The 22,479-nt window shown below is 38.9% G+C and overlaps 1 protein-coding gene across 3 annotated transcripts in view; it reads right to left on the bottom strand.

The window, feature by feature from the left end:
* The window catches only part of RASA3 (RAS p21 protein activator 3), a 139,766-nt gene that overhangs the window by 19,064 nt on the left and 98,223 nt on the right, over positions 1–22,479 (bottom strand). For all 3 annotated transcript variants that reach the window (XM_063304893.1, XM_063304892.1, XM_063304891.1), the window contains 8 exons: positions 19,526–19,606; positions 18,723–18,795; positions 9,621–9,700; positions 6,441–6,545; positions 5,970–6,126; positions 3,251–3,399; positions 1,447–1,561; positions 264–338 (listed from right to left, as the gene is read on the bottom strand). In XM_063304893.1, coding sequence (XP_063160963.1) covers positions 264–338; positions 1,447–1,561; positions 3,251–3,399; positions 5,970–6,126; positions 6,441–6,545; positions 9,621–9,700; positions 18,723–18,795; positions 19,526–19,606 — 835 coding nt within the window. The remainder of the gene's footprint in view (positions 1–263; positions 339–1,446; positions 1,562–3,250; positions 3,400–5,969; positions 6,127–6,440; positions 6,546–9,620; positions 9,701–18,722; positions 18,796–19,525; positions 19,607–22,479) is intronic.

A 22,479-nucleotide genomic window follows, 5' to 3' on the forward strand; every position in this document is an offset into this window, starting at 1 on the left:
CTTCTTTCCTTTTGTATTGAAATCTGGTAATATATGAAACAATCTTTATAGAATACAATAATTTGCAGCATCTGGACTCTGGAATCAGCATCATCCTGTCCATTGTTGCAGAGAAGAGTAGCAAATCTACATGCTAATTATATCCCTATTGAAAAAAGATGGTGTATCCCCACCTAGCTTACAACTGGTAACACATTTCAAGGAGCAACCATTTTTATAAGTGGAAAAGTTATTTTTTTTTCCCTACAACCTGAACTACTTACCCTATTATTTTCCAAATTTTCAGCATCTTTCAACTTCACAGGATCAATTTCACAAGGTTTATGGAGCTGGCAGATCTGTAAGAAAAAGGAAAGAAATTATATAATTGATATCAGTGTGGTGGATTAATTATCAATGGGATTTGACAAATCTCAGTTTTTAGATGGGATTTGTCCTACTGCAGCTGTTTTATATAAATAAGCAATCTGAAAACAGTGTTCTTTCTTGTGTTCAATTTCTTATTACTTTTTACTGTGGCAGTGACACTATTTTTTTCCTTCACTGAGGAGCTTACAAACCCATTGCAAATCTAATTTCCAGTGCTGTTAAACTGTAAATTCTACCCTTAACTGTGTTTAGTGACTTTGGTAATGGAGTGCTACATGGTGATTAGGGCAAACAAAGGAAGGAGACAAACAAACAGTCAGGTTATAGGGAAAAAGTTCTCATTTGGAAATAAATGGTTTGCAAAGAGAAATGCATTTTCCAAGAGTCCTAGTTTTTAAACTATTTATCCAATGCTATGAAATAACATTTATTTATTTAGTTATTCTATATATTTAAATTTATTAGCCACCAAACTCCTATGGATTCCAATATTATCAATACCCTATCAAAGGAAAATTTAAGGGAAAAATTTCCCTTAAGAATGTCTACCTCTCCTTGTTTTAAAAAAAGAATAAAAATGACTATGACTGAGTGTTGCAAACTTCAATTTTTAAAACATAGCATAGATTATTGGCTAGCCATGACATTATCAAATCAGGAAAATGCTGAATCAACTAAAGGAAATATGTGGTTTGCTTATTTGTGTCATTGGAAAAAAGACAGGACAACTGCAACATGGAGATAACAAGTATTTCCATAAGTTTAAAAAAAAACCTTTTGCGTGGATCTAAAAATAATCAGATATTCACATGAATTGCTTCTTTGGTATGTAGATTGCGTTTTTTTAAGAAACAAGTGTTTACTTCTGTAACATACAGTTTATATGTTCTTGACTTGGTACATTGTTGATGGTCAAACATAAACATACTATGGAGTCCTTGGTGCTCTCTGAGCCGTGAATCAACAAGGCTCAGAGAGCACCAGGGACTCCACAGTTCAACCCTGAGCTACAAATATTCGCTTTGGTTGATAAACATATTAAGGCATTGCACACTCTGCTAATAAAGATGAGCTCACCTCATCGATAATAGGCTTCAGTGTGACTTGAAGGTAATGCTTCCCAGCTAGTTTCATGGTTTCATCAATGCACTTGGAAGTTAATGAGTTTCCTCTGAAAATGGTGTTTGGATCTCTGAAAGCCAACATTTTTTATCATTTAGCCTTCTCGTAATAAACTTTTAAATAAAAGAATTAATTGCAGGAGATATACCTGTTATCTAGATGCCCATTAAAAAGGGCTATTCATAGCGTGAAGACCAATAATGGTTATCGGCCTCAGCCTGCTGCAAAGGAAGTAGGCCACCAGAGTTTGTTGGGCACAGATTGCTCCTGGGTAGCCAAAAATTGGCATCTTCATAAAAAGTTTAATGTTGGTATTGACAAAGCATGTGCAAAACCTACCAGCAACAAACATTTCAGAGAATTCTGGAACTTCCCATTTCTCCTCTGTGCCATACTAATGCACCCGTTCTAATGGACTTCTTTGAACTAATACCAGTTTGTGATGCTCCAGACAAAATTGGAGCCAAATCACATCTGGAGCATCACAAAACACACAATTGAAAGAAACTCACTGCATCATTCCTGGAATGGCTGGACTGGCATCCAGAGAAATGGAATGGTAGGTTGTGCGTAGCTCTAGAACTGATCTTTGCAACACCTATCAGGGCATCTTGTCATGCAAAACATCTCCCCATACAGCCCTCTCTGGCCTTAAGATCTGCAGGAGAGATCTCTTGAAATGCCCCCATTGTCAGAGGCTTACTGTCAGGCAAGTGGGAGACAGCCTTCTCCTACATTACTCCCAGGGTATGGAGGGCACCTTGCAATTTGTGTTTGCTCTCCAGTCCCTCAGCATTTAGGAAATCCATAAAGGAGAACCTCCTTTGCCAGGCTTTTAAGGACTACATTATTTTGGTATTCACTGTTTTTAATCAGCTGTATCATGTTTTAAAATGTTGTTAGCAGTTGCAAGCACTCACCTGAAGAGATAGGTAGGGCAAACTTTAATAAATAAATAAATAAACTAGAGCAGCTGTTCTTCTGTTAAGCCTGGTCAGCAAAGCCCAGGATTCTTCTCTTAGAAAACCAGGCAACTGAACAGGACAATCTTTTCAGCGCAATAGCTGTCTATGAGCTGTTAAGTCTATAGTTCATACTGGTAAAAACAAATCTGAAGTGAAGTAACTGCAGAAGATAAATGAGCTATCCAGGCTTCATATCTGGCTGCAGGACAAAGAAATACACAGTTCTGCAGCTTGATCCAATCTTTCTCTACCAGATTTGCATTCTCTCTACCAGATATTGTATCTGGTATCAGTTTCTCCTTATAAAAAGCATGTGAGGCAAGTTACAAAATATATAATGAAGTGGGATTTATACCACTATTGCTCTGTGTGCTGGCTTGCATGTTAATTATATTTTGGGAGAAAATAGTTCCCAGGACATCTTGGGGCTATCACTCTCCCTGTAAAACAATCTTACTGATCGGATGGGAACTAAAGATAGTGTAAGGATTTTAGCTATGGAGCTACAGGGCAAAGTTGATCCCGCTTTAAAAAACACCCTCATTTTTATAACATTCAACAGCAGAAAAATGTTCAGATGATGCAATTCTGTCCTTGTCTTTATTCCCAGACTAACTTAAATCTGTTACTAACTACAATCACTACTTTTTAATACTGAAAATACTTGCTATGAAATCCTTATTAAAAAGGAATATGGAAAATCAAAGGCCCATTTGTCCTCATGCATGACCTTCCCAGAGTCATTATTTGCTATGCGGTACCTCTTTTCACAATAAATGCACTATTGTACTTACTGGGTTCTTTTTATTTCTGCATTTGCAATTGCACTAATGAAAGGCACAATTTTGCCATAGTGTAGGAAGAGTCGAACCAGAGGTATGGCTGCCTCCTGTTTTTCTCTGCAGACTTCACCCAGGATATGGGCAGTAGATGCTGAAACAGGCTAAACAGAGAGAGAAGCAAAACATTTTACATGGAGGCAACCCTGAAAGAATTTTTAAATTAACTCCTGCCAAATTCCTAACAGCAGGGCCCATTTACACAGACCTATGACACAATGTATTGAGGCCTAATTGTTAGCACAGATGTATTTTGGGCACTTTACTTAATAACCTGTTTAAGATATGCTTTCTATAACTACATTTTCCCCTTATTTTATCTTGTTAGTATTTGTGAGATGAAGTCTTTGGCTGGGTTCACATGCTGTATTAAGCCATAATGTACAAATTAACAGTATGTGTAAACCAAGCCACTATAGCTTGTTCAATAAACTTTGGTAAAAACAAATTATATTTTAGTGGAATGAGCGATCCCCGTCTCTGATATATTTTGGTCAAAGTTGGTACAGTATGTCAGTATGAGATACATACTGTCTTCTTCTGTGCGGAAAGGGAATTGACAATGTAGGCTATGATTAATACTTCATGAAAGAAAGTTGAGACTAGAAGATACTTTAGAGAGGCTTAGGGGTCATGGGACAGGTCAGTCAAAAGATTACAAGATAAACCTGGCTCAGTAAGAGGAATACAAAGGAAACATTGACCCTTGACCACCTGAAGAAATTTCAAATCACAAGTTCAGGAGAAGCTGTACAGTGCATCTTCTCAAAGAATGGCAAGAATGCTAAGCAGGCTGGAGAGAAAGCTACTTGATTGTTTGATTTAAAATCTAGTTTCTGATAGAGAAATATAGCCTGTTCTAGCTTTCACTGTTAGTGCAGTGTTGTGACCTGGCAATTCTAAAGGTCACAAGGACATGGAAAAAACTAAACAAACCAGTTGCAGGTAATCTTGTCAAAAGGGGACATCTCACCGAGACAGGCCTGGACAACTTGTAGAGGAGAAAGGGTCATATTGATAAGTTAAAAATTGTTGTGGGCTGCAAAAGAATATGTGGCTCGAAGATCAGCCAGTGAAGTGGTGGCAGCACTGGTGGCGATGATGTTTGGAAGTGCCCAGCAGCAGGTTTTTAGGGACGGCGGTGGCAGTGAATTTATTACTTTTTAAATACACTGGTGGGATGCACAAGGCTGCCTGGCAGGCTGCATGCGGCCTATATGTCCTCTTTTGGGGGAGATGGGCGGTAATGAAATTTGAATAATAAATAAGTAAGTAAATAAGTAAGTTGTGCAGGGCTGCACTAAGTCAACCTTTCTCAAACTTTCTGCAATTGTCGACCACTACATTAACGTTCAGAAAATGTGGGGACCACCCAATTAAAAACACCCTCTCCCAATGCTTTTTCTCCAGTGGGAATTCATGTTTTTTTGACAAATAAGATAATGACCATAGATGTATTTAGACATGCTTTTCCATCCTCTCAATTTTTCTAAGGATTTTTAAGCTAAATTTTGTACAAACATTTTAATCCACAATTCAGTATTTATTTACTCCTTGAATTATTTTTGTGCCCCATGCTATTGTAACAAATCTTAACAAGAACTTGATCAAGAATGTTCTTCAGTAAAAATCTCATAGTACTAAGGAGCTTAGGGGGAATAAATCTCCAGTCAAATGAAATCCCAGTTTCAGATATTGACCATAGTATTTTCTCTTAGCACTTTTCTTTTTGAGTTGCTTGTATGAGATCACAGTTCCAGTTAGCACAGCAAAGGTGGAGTGACAGTCTACACTTGAGACCTGTTTATTCTGCCACTGATGCATTCTGTCACACCAGCTGACTTGCAGTAAATGTGGGGAGGTTTCAGTTGATCACCTGGGGGATCTCTGCAAACAGCCAGGATTCTACAGACCACTGTTTGAAAATCGCTGCACTAAGCCAAGGGTTAGCAACCTACTAAGACAGTAGGTAATTCTAAGCCAGAAGTAGCCAACCAGTTATCTTCAGAGGCTACTGCTTCCTTCCTCCCATAGTTCCCACCAGTTCACCAGTCAGCTGAGTAATAGATTATCAAAGAAAGTTATTGCAGTGCAGAAGTTCTCCATTCATAGTATCAGCAGCCTGCTGGTGAGCTAATGGATCAGCTATTAGAGAAGGTTAGGGAGGTGATTAGTTTCTCACAGTTAACAACAGATGGAATATAGAACTCTGAAGCAGAGATACTGAGACGAAAGGGAAAGCAGGAAGTTATGGGATGTTCTCTTTTTTCCTAGTGGCCCTAGTCAAGATTGCTGGATTCCCACACAGTAGTGCAATAGTGAACAATCCGCTGAACTGCAATTGCAGTACAGAGATAAAATCACTGGTTTCTCATTGATAATAACTATAGGAATCTAGAGATTTAAGCAGGACCACTGAAGTATTTCTCTCTTATCCTAATGATCCTGGTCAAGACTGTTGGCTTCCCGCAGCCAAACGATATTGGGAACACAGTGATCATAAACAAGATTATTCCCTGGACACTTGCTCCAGGGGAGACAGAAAATGCATACTTCAGCATCTGGCTTCCAATTTAATTAACAAGGAGCCAATGTTTGCAGAGAGCTTGAGGGCACCAGCCCATTTATTGGAAAATGATAAATATTTATGAGAAGTTAAGAATGGAAAAATTACCTCAACATCTGCAGATTCTAATAAGAGGTCTCTAAGTGGGTTGTAATGCTCTGGAAGAAAGACATGGTCTTCTGTGTAAACCACATTTAACCGCAAGGAACCCAGGTCATCAGGTTTCAGTGTTTTGTTGCCATTAACTCTGGGCTGCAGGAAATACCTAACAAAGGAGAGAAACATAAAACAGCTTCTAAAACTATATATAGATTGTATTGAATAAAAGGCCTCTCTTCCCAGTCATAAGAAAGATTCTATAAATCTTTCTTCACATCTTTTGGTTTTTAGGTGGATAAACACATTATGGTTATGATGAAATGTATGTCTGTATAAAATTGGATTGTGCGAGTAGAAGAAGGATTTGTGAAAAAAGCACACACAGATAAGAAATCAATTATGACGGAGCAATGAATTGTTTTGTAGCAACTTATGATGAAATACAAAGAAAGAGTAAAATAGTCTAATAAAATGGAGTACCATGCTTCATAACAGCTGGACTGCCGAAGAAACTTCAGTGGTAGCCGCAACTCTCCTAGAAACTCATCTCCGAATTTCAAATTGCTTGCGTTCCAAAGATCAACTCTGTAACAGAGTAAGAGAGAGAATGGAGAACAGAACAACAAATTCTTTTTTCTCCTTTTTAATACTTCCATCTCTATCCTTTCCAAAAAATACAAACCCAAAATCAGTCAACTGACCAGCCAACCAACCCACCCCAAGACAGAAAAGGATGTCTTTTAAAGCACATGCTGAAGCAAGCAGAAGAGTGCTGCTACAGTCACTGCCACTGATCAACTCACTTTGGCTGGCACAATAAAAGGACTTGTTAACTATCAATTGAGAAGACTGTTAAAGAGCAAAAGAAACAATAACCGGGCTTCAGCGTGTGATAAACAACATGTGGAATGGATCCATGTAACCCATGTTCCCAACACAATGTTTTGGTTGTACATATTTGTTCCCATTTCCTCCTGTTGTTTAGATCCAGAAGTTTGGGTTGTAAGATCATAGTTCTTGTAGCAATGAGTTCTTATTAAACTTGATGTGAGACACTAGTGAGCTTTGAAAGGAGGGTCAACTATATAATAGCCTGTTTTTAAACTTTCCAAATTTAGCATCATCCTACTCATAATCTTGAAGATGGTCTAGTGTTACTTGCAGCAAGTCTATAGCAGGGTTAGGTTTAGAGTTAGGCACACCCTCTGAGCTACCACTGGCTTGTGCTAGTGCCCCTCCATCCGTATTTTTCTGTACATGATGTTTGCTTGCATTTGTCTGGTTGTTTGCAAAAAAAAAAAAATCTGAGAGACTGCTATGATGAAAAGTAAAGGAACTTTGATTATAAAAACCTTTAAAAAGGCACTGAAATCCTCCCTCAGCTTCCTCACCTCCTTGCCACTTTTCTGTTGTATTTAAAAGTCTCTGTAAATTGCTAAGGTGAAATTATACCATGTCAGCAATCAGACAGTTTCCCCAATAGCTCTGATTGAGGTTAAATATTACATGGGAGAATGGATTAGATGTGGTAGGTTCTAAATGTGTACAGGAAAAGAGAATAATTACTGGCATCGGCACGTGGAAGGTGGTATAAGAGAAGCAATCTTCAGAATTGCATGATTCAAAGAAAAATACCAATTTTGGATGATTTCAAATAAACTGGAGCAGAACCAGAAACAAATACACTCCCAATAGATGATACTGTAAAAACAGAGGGGGAACCAGTTCCAGAGTGGAGCATATCCTTAAAAGGTCTCAATAGGCAATATGGCACCTGTAATACAAACAACTTCTGGCTTAAAAATACTATACTGTACATTTTAAGAAAGTTGTGTTCCCAGGCTAACTCTGGAAGCTCATCAAAGTCTTATTTTGGAAGGCGAATAAGATGTTTGCATCACAGCATTCACATCAAGAACTCTGGAACATTAAGAATTGGCTGCTGAGTTCTACCCCCTTTTCCCTTCTGAGAGCACTTCTACATTCCTTGGCTCTCCAACATTGCAAATGTTGTGGGAACACATGGCCCAAAGCTGTTTTCAAACTGGCACAGAATTTTTGTGTGGAAGTGCCTTGAGTTATGTTTTCTTAGATTGTCTTTTTGAACTGTCAATCTACTAGCCCTGTTTTTATCCATTTTAAGCTTCTGTGAAACCAGTATTATCCAACTTCAGCAAGTTCCACATGTGTGGACTTCAACTCCCAGAATCCCACAGCCTGCATGGCCATCACTGGAAATTCTGGGGGTTGAAGTACATGCATCTGGAAGTTGTCAAATTTGGGAAGTATGCTTTTAAGTCAGCAAACCAACTGACTTTCTTATTATCTGAGGCCTCTCTTATTTGAGTGGCATTATATATTAGCTTCTCCAGTTTGGTATACTCTAGATGTGTTCACTAGAGATGAGCAAAGTATAATGCAAGCAAAATTTCCTCCTTAGAATGCTGAGGCAGCCATAACCTCCAAAAGGCTCAGCAAGACTGCTTTAGGGGCACTCCAGATTGAATGGGCATGCGCAAGCACTGCCAGGTTTTCAAGATAGGCAAGCTCAAGAAAGGTAAGGATGCAGGAATGCTCTTTATTGTTGTAGGGTAGTGTAACAAGATCTTGAAAGCCTGTCAAGAGTTCTTTCTGTCCCACTTCATGCTAAACAAAATCAAGGCATGGCTATTTCTCCCACTTTTCTCTTTCTCAGGATGGACTAATTTTTTCTGAAAGTCCCCACTTTATGGTTCTCTCATTCTTTCCCCATTCCCATGACTGGGTCTACATTCCTGCACACACCCACCCAGAGAACACTTCCACTGGGACTTCATTGTTGTATGCTGTTCAGAGTTGCCTTGTGTGAGATGGGTGGCCATATACAGTAAGTGTGAGCAATAAGTAAGTAAGTAAGAGCAATGACCTGGGAAAGCTCTAGAAACAGCTGCACAGATTGGATGCAACTATTACAAGCTACAACGATGTCAAAATTATGACATGCATCATGCCACCATCACACCAATGAAGCAATTGTGAACTTGGGTGATAATATTTGAGTCATTTGTTATCATTTGCCACCTTGTGGATGCCCATGGTGCTGAGCCTTTCAGAAGATGCTACTGGCTCATTGCTTCAAGGAAGAAATCCTTTACTTGCACCAACATGCTTTAGGAAGGACTTTTTAAAATACTTTGCCCTGTCCTATGTTTGCCTATAACTCCATAATTCCCAGCTACCATCGTAGTTGGGCCCACTAGGGATAATGGAGTTACAGCCCATCGTACCTAAAGGTCTCTGAGTTCAGGAGGCTGGTGTATCCACTGCACCATCTGATAGCTTTTATATTCTCTTATTTCTGTATCATATTCCTAATAGTTAGCCTTCTATGTCAGTTGGCTTGACTTACATCAATGTCATTTGGGAGCTAGGATGTGAATACCTTTTTAAAAATTATTTCTGAACTTGCTGATTATGTACATAGCTGAAAATGATTTGGTGCATAATTTCTAGAAAGTTAGTAGAATGCTTTCCTCTTTCCTTTTATCCCAAGCAGATATCTTTCTTGATAGATAAAAAATATGGGGAAGTGGAGAAAGAAAACAGCTTTCATTGTCAAAAGAATGTTTGTGGTTGGTTAAAGAACTCTAAAGAGTTTTTAAGATGTATAAAGTATTTTACCTGATTTCCATCTTGTCAACTTCATCAGCATCTTCAATTTCAAAATGGGATTTCTTGCTATAGCTGCTTGGCCTAGTAATCTAGTGCAAACAAGAAATTTTAAAATAGGATCTTATTATTAACAAAATTCCATTAAACACTTTATATAGAGAACCTCAGTGCATCTACAAATTGTAGTTGATAGTTGATTCAATTTCATAAATCTAATTTTATTAAACTCCAACATTTTTTAGATAATGCATTTATAAGCATACATATTAAGCTGCATCATATTTTGTAGTGTAAATTATCTATAACTGTTTTAATAAAGATATATGTAAACCATTGCAATAGAGTCTATATTTGTATGGCGCTAACTCAATTAAAACACTAAAAGGAATATTCCCATAAACTGATTTGGCAAGTAAGATTATTATGCTTCTCTTTGCTATTATTCACTTAAAAAATACTGCAGTATTTTTCAGAGCCTTAAAATATGGCATAAAAAAATCAATTTCATATGATAGAGAAAAATACTGAGCACATGTTTTATTTAGAAATTGAAACAAATTAAATGTTATCTCATTTATTTATTATACAACATCAGCAGATTAATTGCATTTTCTTAGCTTTTATATATCCATAATTCTAGTGTGTTATTGTATTACACTCAGTTTGTGTGCCAAGCATATTAGTCACCCACACAATCATTCCAAAGGCAACTTTTAACAGGAAGTAAATCAGAACACTACAATGTAAAATTTCTGTTCATATCTGGTCGATCCATTTCATTTCTCTCTGGTTTTCTAATAGGAGTAAGTGTTGCATGCAGGTCTCAGCAAGCTGATTTACACAAGATATCTTAATTGAAACATTCCTTCCCCCTCCAACCAATAGTTTGTGCTTATTCAAAGCTTGGTGTTTTCTTAAGTCCAATGTGCATGATATACCATTCTATCTTAGGACCAGTATTTGAAGACAGCAAATGGTACAGTATGGCACAGTACAGATGCCACCCCTCCACATATATCACTTTTGCAGAATTGATGGAGATTGACAATCACCAAAATAGAACTGATATAGCTCCATGCACACCTTCCTGTATTACAAATTCTGCTCTTGTATGTTAAACCCTATACTCCAAACTCTTCTTCATGTTAAATCAAGAATGACATACTTTCAAGCGGCCTGAGGCCAACATTCTGAAAAAACAATGACAGGAGCATGAACCAAGGAAGCATGCAAGCAGAGCACCTAAGAAACCTATGTGTAAAACAGATGTTTCCCTTACACACTGGCTAACATAGTGACTGAGAATCCATGCCAAAATATTCATTACAAGCCATTCTCCTTGATTTCCCCCCCGCCCCCCACATTTTTGATTCATAGCTACACAAAATCTGGAGCTATGGGAATATGATTCAGATATCCCAGTGAACATACATCAAATCAACTGATACTATTTGTTAAAACAATATGGCCCTTTCATCTAGTGTGACAACCAACCCTTATCATGGACTCAAGTCAATTACCAATACTTGAAGGTTTTTTTTAAATTAAAAAAACCACAGGTAATCAATATGTAAATGAGAACAGGAAGAAATAAAGGAACAAAAAGCAATTAACCAAAATTAGTGATTGGTAAGAGTGCTAATAAAAGGATATTCAGACACAAAGTCTCCTGGTGAAGTCAATTCTTCCAAATTTTAGCTTCATTTTTAATAGTGGAGCAAGCTCTCTTGATTTTCCCTCTTCCTCTGCACTATTTCCCTACAATTTTATAAGCTACAAAGGGAAGGAAGGAAAACAGTGCTGGTAAATACATAACATTGTTTTCTATAATTAATATTAAATTTTATTCCCCTTGACTTAGTGGCCAGGAGTTTTACAACAAATAAATACACCCAGCGTTCATGTTGGCAATACAAACTCCAAGTACTTGTGGAAATCTTTGTGCAGACAGCGAAGACCTATCTATAAACAGATACTGTGAAGGATTGCTGCTTTACCTGCCAATGTCCTCTATATTCTAACAAAATATGGGAAAGTGGAACTTGCAAGAAAGATGTTTGCTGATAATGGAGGAATGTCCTGGGACTGGATATTTCTCAATTTCCCAGAGTTCCCAGTAAAAGCTTCTTCATCATTTTTTTTAATCTCCAAGATCTTTCTAGAAAGGCTTGAAAAGTCCCAGATTCTTTGGACTCAAAATGAGTTGGCTTCATCTATTACTAATTTATTATCATCTCTGGTATTTGGTTAATAGGGAAGTATATGTTAGATTTCCATGTCGAAGGGGAAACTGCTATCGGTCTGACAACACTCCAGGCAAACAGTAGAGTTCAAGGCAGGAAAACCAATGCCCTAAGCAGCAACTGAAAAGCTTAGATAGAAGATGAAAATGAAGGGAGGAAGTAAAGAAAGACAAGAATTTAGTCCGGCATCATTCACAGCAAGACACCCAGAAGGGCTCAGTTTCACAGGCTGTCTTTATAAGGCCTGGCTTTATTGTTGTGGAGAGATGACAACAAGACTTGTCAGATAACAGGGCTTATGCTTCCACTTAATTAGCCCCCTGAGAAATGTGCCTCAGTCCCACAGGAAGTCAAGGGCCAAAGGAGGTCCACTTCAAGACTCATCCTTCAGCAATATGTCTCCTGTATGGCAGATGGCAGTTTGAGGAAAAAAATAAGAACTTGCATTATAAAGACCATGGCTGAGGTTATTCTGTAAACTGTAATTATGAGTCACTTTGAAAGCATTTTTTTGTGGGCAGATCTAAAGGGTAGCAACCTTTAGAAGTGATTGCAGGAAGGCCAGAAACTCTTATTTATTCAGTACAGTTACAGACTGGCTAGTATAATACATGAATATAATATCCTGCAACAGAACATAAGTATATGGTCTGTGAAACCGAAGGAGATGAACATGTTTGCCCTGTCCCCAAGACACATCATGTAACAGCCTTGAAATCTGAGGAAGGAGAAGCAAGTCCACCTCTGTACATATTACAGAAATACTCTTTTTCCCCCCAATGAAACTGAATACATTTGTCAGCCAGAAAGCAATATATTGACCTTTCACATCTGGATCCATAAATTCTTTCCTTATTTATCCTTGCTGTGGTATTCAGTATGTCAAAGATTGAAAAGCAAAAGGATAATAGAAAATAGTGCCCAGACAGACTGAAAAGCAATCAAATGTAACAAGGGTATGTGTATATGTGAATATATTGTCTACTAACAGATTTTAATACTTCTGAATATTTGGAACATTTATATGTTTATGGAATTCTTAACAATTTAATCCCCTAAATCAGCCATATCATTCAGCTAAAGCCATGACAATCAATCAGTTTCTATGAGGGATTTAAGAACTGTAGATTTTATTTATCTATTTTGTTTGCCTAATTGTGGTTTTCATGTGTGGGTATGTAATTCATTTTGGAGATAAATTGAAAAAGTGATTAGTTCCCTGAAAATCTCCATTTTGGCTATACTCAGTAAGTTGGTTTTGATACCCAGAAAAGCCACCTTCCTTCCTTCTTTCCCCAACCTCTGAATCTACAATGATATATGCTTCATGATGCTTTTCAAGCACCTCAGAAGCAGCTGCATATATGAAGCATAGAAGGGACTATTCACCTTTACTGAAATTATCTATAAATCTTTCAAATAACCCAACAAAAACAACAAACGCTTTGAGGTTTTATTTCTAACGAGTCTATGACACGGAATGAGAGCACTCCACCCAGCAATAACCACAATACCATCTCCTCCCATTATAAATTCAGAAACATTTCTTCCCTAAACAAGTAGCATTATTACTACACATTTGCTTTCTTAATGGATTAGCAAGCTGATTTAACTGCATTTTAAAAACTGAGTCAGCCAAAGAAAATTCAGTTCTGAATACAAAGCCAGATAGACAGACACATATGAGGTACATGCAGCTTCATGCAGTGCACAATAAACAATACGAATTAAAACACGCACAAAAAACTTTAGTTATGTATTAGTCTTATCTTGGAATAAGAGTGCTGTGACTCAGTGTGCTAATTCCATATAGTTTACCATATTTTGTAAAATCTGTCCACCACTGCTTACATAATTACTTTTTCTTTGAAATCTTATGAAGGATAGAGCCACCATAAATTCAGTTCAGTTGGCACTTTAAAATTGGTTATACCTTCCCACATTTTGGTAAAATTTTACCAGTTTGAGTCTTTGAAGTGGAAATATAGCCACTGATATACCTGCAGATTGGGTGCTCCAGAGGACTTAGGGGGCCTTGACAGATTTGATGTGTGTGTCCCCTTCAATGTTCCACATGATTCATGTGTGTGCATGCAGTATCTGATTACAAGTCAACTTGGATGATAGTTGTGTCTGCCACCAGGCCATTTATATTTTGTTCTCTTCAAGTCCCCTCTTACCAGACCATAGCCATTTGTTTTTTCAGAGAGCTCGACTTCCAATGGGAAGAGCCTCCAGAACTGAAAATATAATCAATTCCAGAGTTCCATCTAATTTTTGACAATGGAAGTTTGGCAGTTTCTTGAAGAAGTTTACATCTTGCAGGACTGCATGAAAACATATCATATTGCTTCTGTACGTTGACTTCTGGGCTCCTCCGTATGACACAGGTACCACACAGATTCAGAGTGTGCTGTGCAGGATGAAAACAAAACCTGAGGGCTTCTGGCTTAACAGCAGTTTTCACATCTTGGTATTGTCCACATATATTTCAAGCATTTTCATATCCTGGCCCTTTGCAGTTCTGCACTCTATTATATTCTCTGCCAGTACTTTCTTGGCTGGTTCTGCAAGATCTTCTTTTTAAATGCTGTCCAGCATTTTCAGGAAGCATTCCTGCACAACTCCTTATTTTTCTCATGTACATATTTCAAGACATGTCTAAACTTCTGAGTATGAGAGGAGTTGAGTGTCTAACTCACAAGCAGTCCATATCATTGAGCATTTCTTACTTCTTCAAAAAGTGTATATGACACCTTCCTAGCATACACTGTGAAAAACTAATTCTGGGTCTGCCAGGACATCTTCGCTCCTTTTGTCTTTTCTTGGCCATTTGATGCTACATAAGAAATTTAAAATCTTGGTTGCATTTATAGATCAATTTTACAGGGGGACAAAGAGCCCATCATCACTATGGTGAAGAGTTTAATGTGAGTCTTGAGAGGATAAGTTTTGCTCTTCCAGAAACTGTGTGAAGTCATTTAAGGTTTGCATACTGCACCTTTCTTTCTCCGACTGTAGACTCTTTTCAAGAGCTCCATCAATGACTCCTTTTCCAGAAAGAGCATTTGCAAGATCTTTCCACTATATAAAATGCTGAAAGTGACTAGAATTGGCCTCAGGACATTTTAATTTGCAGTTTCCTCTGGTCATAACTTACATCTTAATGGCTGAGCCTGGAATTAACAGGGATTATTTTTGGTCACACCTCAAAAGAGTTTAACAGAGAGAACAGAACAGGCCAGATGCCCTGAGCTTCCAAAGGAGGGAGTCTCTTCATATTCTCCCCATTAGGCAGCCTTGAAGAAAAGAGATGTAGGCAATAAAAGTCTGGAGGAATCATTAGGAAAATTAGCAGGGTTAGGTGAGCTCCCCTGGAAACAATTAGGTCCCTTTGTAGTTTATCACTGTGCCCCCAGGTGACTAAGTCATTAGAGACCATTTTTTGGCGATGTGTTAGAAAACAAGTCTAGAAATCAGATTTATTTATTTATTTATTTATTTGTCAAATTTATATAAACACCCATCTCACAGGAAGTGACTCTGGGCGGCATACAATAATTGTTTTTCTTATCAGATGTGTCCTTTTCAACTTGTACCGCCAAACCTTTCAAGCTCAAAATGTTCTCCTGCATTCATACTGCAGGTTTCCTCTGTGATGTTGTCATTGCCACCTGCACTATCACCAGCTGCTTCATTTGTTCCACCTTCTTTCAGTTCTCCTCACTACTACCCAACCACAATGATCCAGAATCTGTTTCCCTTTTTCACCCAGAGCTCTTATTTTTGTCTCCTTTCTTTTTTGCTGCACCAGACAAATGCATGTGCTTTGTCTTCTTCTCCAACAAGAGAAGAAAACTTAACCACATTATGAAGGGCTCCTGCCTCTTTCCTCCTCCCTGAGAAAGCAAGTCACAGGAAGCCCCACCCTGAGTTGCTCTTGTGTCAGTGACAGTATTCAGTCAAGCTTTGGCAGCCACCCCACTCAAAGGCACCATAAAAGGGCCCCGAGACCAGATGCACCAGCGCTACCTCTCTTGCTATCTAACTCAGCTGTTCTGCCCTTCTGTTATCTCTTGCCTCATTCAAGGAACCATCTCGTCCCAAAACCAGCCTCGTCCAACAGTCCTGACACCTCTCCTTGCCCACCCCCAGATCTCCTCTACCTCGGTTCATCTCATCAGGTGGCCTTCCAAATTTCCAAACCTCCCCCCTCCCAATTTACCAGCCCCTATGTTCCAGGGATGTACAAAGCCAGAAACTGAGGCACAGGGCTGGTAGCGGGGGGGGGCTCCCTACTTAGCAGAGGCCTAGGACAGATTGCCCTGTGCTCACCCCAGATGGCTCTGCCTCCAGATATAATTTCTTAAGCCCTTGGTTTGAGTATCAGTGGACTTATTTCTTCTTAAACCCTTATCCTGTCCCATTGTTCACATTAACAAGGCATTATTAAAGTTAACTTACACATAAAAGGTAGTATGTATAAACGTTATCATATTTCCACAAAAAAATCTGGAAATTACTTGCATGGGCAAATGTGAGATTTTACTTCAATGAGCAAGGTACAGACAAGTTATGTCCGTGTGGCTCTGTAAGGTTGACAGGCATGCATCAGTATGCCCTTGATCTCTTCCCCCAGGGTCAGAAAAACTCAAAGGCATAATAAGACTCCATTCACAGAAGATTCGGTATGTAACATGACTAGTGTTTAGATAAAAGGTGGGAGAATTTTTTTTTTCTGTTGAATGACTCATTCTCAAGGTAATATATTGGGGGCACAAGCAATTGCAGGTAGGAGTAAGGCAAGTGATGAGTAAAACCTGAATCCAAACTGGGTGGCACTCATTCTTTCTTTGGCATACACCCTTTTCTCTCTCATTCTTTCCTTTTCCAACATCTTCCTCCTCCTTTCTCTGCCAAAGAACAGCCAGATACAGAAAAGACTGACAGCTCTTACCAGAGAGCCAATCAATCATTTGTGGCACAGAGAGCTTTGGAAATCAGACCAATGCTTTAGGGCCCAGGTTGCCAACTTTGGTTTAAATTGTGTCTTTGATGGTTTAAGTAAATGTTATCATTCAATGAAGTGAATCTCAAGCAGAAGGGGTTAAGGGAGAAATGAAATTACACTCCCATTTCAGAATTGTGGCAGGTATAAAATCTGGAAAAATCTCATTATGAAACAAGATTCTAATCATGTCACCTGGACGTTTTACTCTGTTTAAAGTCTTCCAATTATGTTTCATGTTTCCAGCAACATACTAATTTAAAAATTTTCATGGAGAAACCCATTCAGGACACTAATTCAATGAACAGATACTTCTAGATTCCAAATCAGTAGAGCTCCATTATTTGCTTGCTGTATAGAGCAAGCAAAGTGCAAAATTACTGTGAGATACAATTTCCACAGTTGAATGCATCACTTTATCCATGAAATCACAATTAAGTTTGTGTCACTCAATGGCATCTGTCTGTCTACAAGATGGAAATATTAGGGACCTACACTGTGTGGTAATGGTTAGGATAGTTGAAATAAGCCATACATGGATAGTGCATTAAAAGTATATACAAATGTTATTTACTTCCATGAGCTAAAATTTCAGCCTTGTGTCTACAATCAAACTGTAACTTGCATGTCAAGCTGGAATCCATTCATCACATGCACAATTTCCATGCATCCTTTCATTTCCTAAATATACCCAATATTGGATAGAAGCAGCTGTAGGAAGGACAACGGAGAGCTCCAGAGGATAGGAGGAGCGTTTGCAATTAGTGGCACCCTATTCAATAATGCAGCAAAGTGGAAAAAGGAGCACAACATGCATTGTCAGTGGCCACACAGGCACTGAAGGTAACAAAGTACTGATATAAGGCTTTGGGTCATACACATCAAACTCTTTGTTCCAACTGGTACTGCTGCACAGGAAAAAGAAAACTCTCAGAGTGTCTTTTCCTTTTTTCTCTAACAATCTGGGAAGGACCTATACTATAAGTAGGGAAGAAAGGGTATTTGCCTTAATCCTGAGTAGCTGCCACTGAGATTTTGGAGAATGATGGCTTGTCAACATGGCCAGTACTGGTATGGCTGATCAGTGGTCTGACCTAGTATGAAGAATCTCCATATTCAGTTATTTTACTTAGCCACTGCCTGCTAGTCACTGCGAGGATGAGCTTAAACAACTAGTGAACCTTGATTTAAAGTAAGTTATTTTAGTACAGAAAATAATAAGATAGAAGAATGTAGAGTGACCAGGATAAAGAATTGGAATGAACTTCTGTTCAAAGTTTGCCTTTATCCCTACAGTGATCGCTATCAAGACGAAAGAAAAGAGTGGGGTTGGTGAAGTTCTGAAGGATGCTAGTCTTTACTTTACCTTCATTCGTTTTTTAAAAAGTCCTGTTATACAACATCTTTGGCATTCTCAGTGGAAAGGAAGTGCTTTCTATTGAAGGAAAGAGAACTTTTGTGTTAAAGCATGTTGGCAATTAACCAATGAACTCTGGTTTCGAATGGGTTGCCACCACTATTTTTAAAGCTTTTTATATTTCCTATGAGACAACCCTCCCATTATTAACCAAAAAAGACAGTAGGGAAGCCATAAAACTCCAGATTCAAAAAGAGTCACTTATCAGCACCAGTTCAGAACTTGGATGACTGGTTCAGAAGCACCAAATGAGGAGTGCAGAAATTCTATGCAGAAAAACAATATTGTATTCAGCTGGAAAGTACATTTCTACTTCACCAAATAGCTGGCTGGCACCACGATACTTCAGGCTCTATCTTGAGCACACTCTAAAGCTGGCACAACATGGAACCGTGGCAATCATCTACAGCAGTATATATCCCCCATTCTTCCAAAATACCAACCTCAAAATAAAATACTTCATCAAACTGTGGATTGTTTGTCTTCTTTTTAACTTTAGTCTTTTTGACTTCGGATCTGCAGGAAAAAAGGGCAAGAAAGAAAAGTTACCCAAAATAGGAACAGCTGAAAGTGTGAGGAGTTGGAGCGTTGGAGTTATCTTGAAAGTACGCTAACCGTGCCTTATTTGGATATTTCATCTCCCTAAGCTTCTTGCATGATGAGACTAGAAGCAGACCTCCCGCTTGCCCATACCTCTTAGTGCATTTTTTTTACAAAAATAATGGATTAATTAAGGAGGTAGATTTATATCCTGCCTTCCGTCCAGGAGTTCAAAGGAACCCGTAAGCTTCTGTTGCTGAGAGTGGACTTGAACCTGCCTCTCTCTGGTTCTAATCCAATACTTTCTATGCTCACTTCAACAAAAAAACCAGGCATTTTAATTTAATTATATCTGTGTTGGTTTTTTTCTCATTTTCTTAAAGCTTTATAAACAGATTTATAAAGAAGACAACCTGTTGCACAATCTTAAAGAGGGTTATAGGTCATAAGCAGTCCTGTGAATTATGCCGGTAGCGAGTGGAGTTCTTACAACAGACTCACAACAGACTTCGGGGCAACAGCAGCAGTTTTGACTAGTGGATGCTATCACAATAAAATCTGATTCTCTACAAAGTAGGAATTTGATATGAACTCACAAATTCTTAGAGACTGTCTCAATTTTTATTTATTTCATAGGATTTTCTACATAACTTTAACCAGGTGAGAAATATATTTAAAAAACAAATGAACAATAAATGTTACTCACCTGTATGGTCCTGCTAAAGTAACCGTTGCATAAGGATCACACTGGCCATTCACAATTGGGAGTCCTTGGCATTCTAGAACTCTAAACAAAAAGGGGGAAAATATCACATGGAGTACCACCACAGGAAATGCAACAGAAGGTTGCTCTTCCAATTCTTCATTTCACTTCAAGAATGCAGAACACCTCAAGCTGCCAAGAGGACTGACCTTTTGTTTCAGAGATGTCTGGGGGTTAAAAAAAAAAAAAGTCAAGATGGCAGCCACAACCGTCTTGACTGAAGCTCTGCCTATCTGTTATGCGTGCTGCATGTTGACACACATTAAAAAGAGAAGGAGCTTCGGCTGCACTGTTAAGGCTGCCATCTTGACTTCTTTGACCATACCCTGCAGACGCCGCTATTTTATTAAGACTTATTTGGGGGGGGGTTGTTATCATGTTGGGTCACAAATATAATAGTACAGGAGATAGAACGATAATCAGATAAAAATAAACTTTTATATACCATACTTTAAAAAAAACAATTGGGTTTAAGATCCTCTTTGAGATTTACTGCAGAGCAAAGAGATTAATGAGACTTGCTGCACTGCAGTCTCCAGTCAAATGTCAGGAGAATAGAGAAGCAAGTTCAACATGCATCTGGATAGAAAGCCAGAAAGAGAATCCCTCTGCACAGCCATACAATTATTCATTCATGTGGGAATCTGTAAATGCTCATGTAATTAACGTCAACTCCATGGCCCTTAAAAAGAACAGCAATCTGTTGGCTCTGAGCTCAAGAGAGGCAAGTTGTGAGCTCATTCTTGCCTAACAGCAATGAGGCCCTGGTATTTAATTAAGAAAAGGTTTGTTTTCTTCTCTAACTTCTGTTAAGTTTTTACTAATCTCTGAAATTTAACTAACGTGAAAGTCTGATTAAATCCAATTATCATTTCTTCCCCCCAACAGAGATAACTTCAATGCCGCAACCGGGTTCTTATATTCCACTAAAGGTTTAAAATGCTATACAGCCAGGCAACTATAATATGGATGTCTTTGCATAAGGGCATTCTCTTCTTCTGTTGCACTTCCTGGCTTACTGCATTCCAGGCTCTCACTCTCTGAATAGAGTGGCATTTAAGTACAATTGCTAGGAGGAAGTTAGGGAAGGAGGGAGGGAGGGAGGAGAGGGGGAGAGAAAACGGGCAGACAAAGGCCCTGTGGAAGTACCACTCCTTCATTAACCTAACTCTGGTGGGGGGAATAACCATGGCGAGTTTTCCTTGCAGCTGCAGGCTGCTTCCATCTCACCAACACGACACGTGGAACAGCAGCGCAGCTGTGGCATCCTTGCTGATAGGAAGACAGATGAAGATCACCCACGTGCCTCACAGGCACTGCATCAAGGCAGAATGAGATCAATAGACTACAGAATCTGAGGAATCAAATAATAGTCTCTCTAGACACTATTTTACCCCTGCATTATAGGTTCTTCAGCAAATCCCTAATGTTTGCTAACATTAGCAATAAATAAATAAATAAATAAATCCTCCCAAGAAACTAGTTCTGCTTCCTAAGTAATAGGGCTCATTTTGTGTTAGCCTCAAACCTATTATAGAACCATCAGGTACTTATTTTATCTGCAAGTTTATACTAAATTAATAGTACTTTATAGTACACCTTTTTGAGCAGCCTTTCTCTTTCTTGACTAAGCTCTACTAAATTACAAGTGCTACCTCTGGCTGATGGGAGTTGAGACCGTTTTCACAGCCATGTTCATGTATTCTCCTCCTGTCCCTGATTCAGGAGGAAAGTTTATTAATATCAGTTTTGCTGCCTTTGCAGCCTGCATTTATTGTGCCACAGCAATGAGGCCAGGCGATGCTGCTATGCTTACACAACTTAACGTAGAGTAGTGTTAGAGCAGCAATTGGTGGGCTTCCAGTCATTCTTTCAACCAGCATCACCCATGGGTGAGAAAACTAAGCACCAGCCTCTCACTTGAATGTATGATGGAGTGAAGTTGGGGGTTGAAGCATTAATGGGGGGGGGGGGTGTTGTTTGACAGGTATATCAACCTTCTCTTGACAAAACTGCCAATTTATCTGCAGTGCACAAAGGATTGGAAGAGCTGACTTGAGATAGAGAGCAGAGAAGCCTGAACCAGAGACCGTCAGTGCTACTGAATTGTTGGATCTTTCTTTCCTTTCTTCCTCCTGAACCTGATTTCCCCCAAGAATGATTTTTGGTCAGGCAAAAAGCCTGTTCTCACTTTCTCTCCCATCCCCCACCCGCAATAGTCCACTCTAGTGTTTGGATGTCTCGCATGCTCTCTCTGCATTATGATCTCTCAAATAGCAGGACTCCTTGCTGACAGAGCTACCAATCTCCTTGGGGATTAATACTGCAAAGTAAAGAGAAAAGGCTAGGTGTCCGTTCTCTCTTTCACAGTCGAATCCAAAATGGCCCTGCAGGCACAACACCCAGCAACCAAATGGGGAGATGGCATTTCCTCAACAGACTACTTGGGTCATCTGGAGCTGAACAGATCCCTTCCCCAATCAGGTCATCTCTGGGCTTTTCCCTGTGATACTCAGATTGTATAGGTGACAAGCTTTGTGTTGGGAGAATACCTGTTCCAAACTGGAACAACAAAGGCTGATTCTAAGCTGACATGGAGGCAACATCATGAGGACATGTCCCTCCAAAACTGCTAGTAAAGTGTCTTCATGCCAATGCAAGCAAGATGTGAGGGTAACAAACTGGAGGAAGCTGTTTTAGTGCCTGGCTTTGACATTAGTCAACCAAGACCATGAACGTAGCATTTCACTTCTAGAAATTGAAAACCTGCAGGAAAAGGAAGTGTAGCTTCACAAGAATTTTATCTCCGACAGAAATCACTATAGTCTGCCCCAAACAGCTCCTACCCGGGGGGCGGGGGGGATCCACCATAGGTTCTGTAATAATACATGTTTTAT

Source organism: Candoia aspera, chromosome 5 (assembly GCF_035149785.1).
Source record: "Candoia aspera isolate rCanAsp1 chromosome 5, rCanAsp1.hap2, whole genome shotgun sequence".
NCBI lineage: Eukaryota > Metazoa > Chordata > Lepidosauria > Squamata > Boidae > Candoia > Candoia aspera.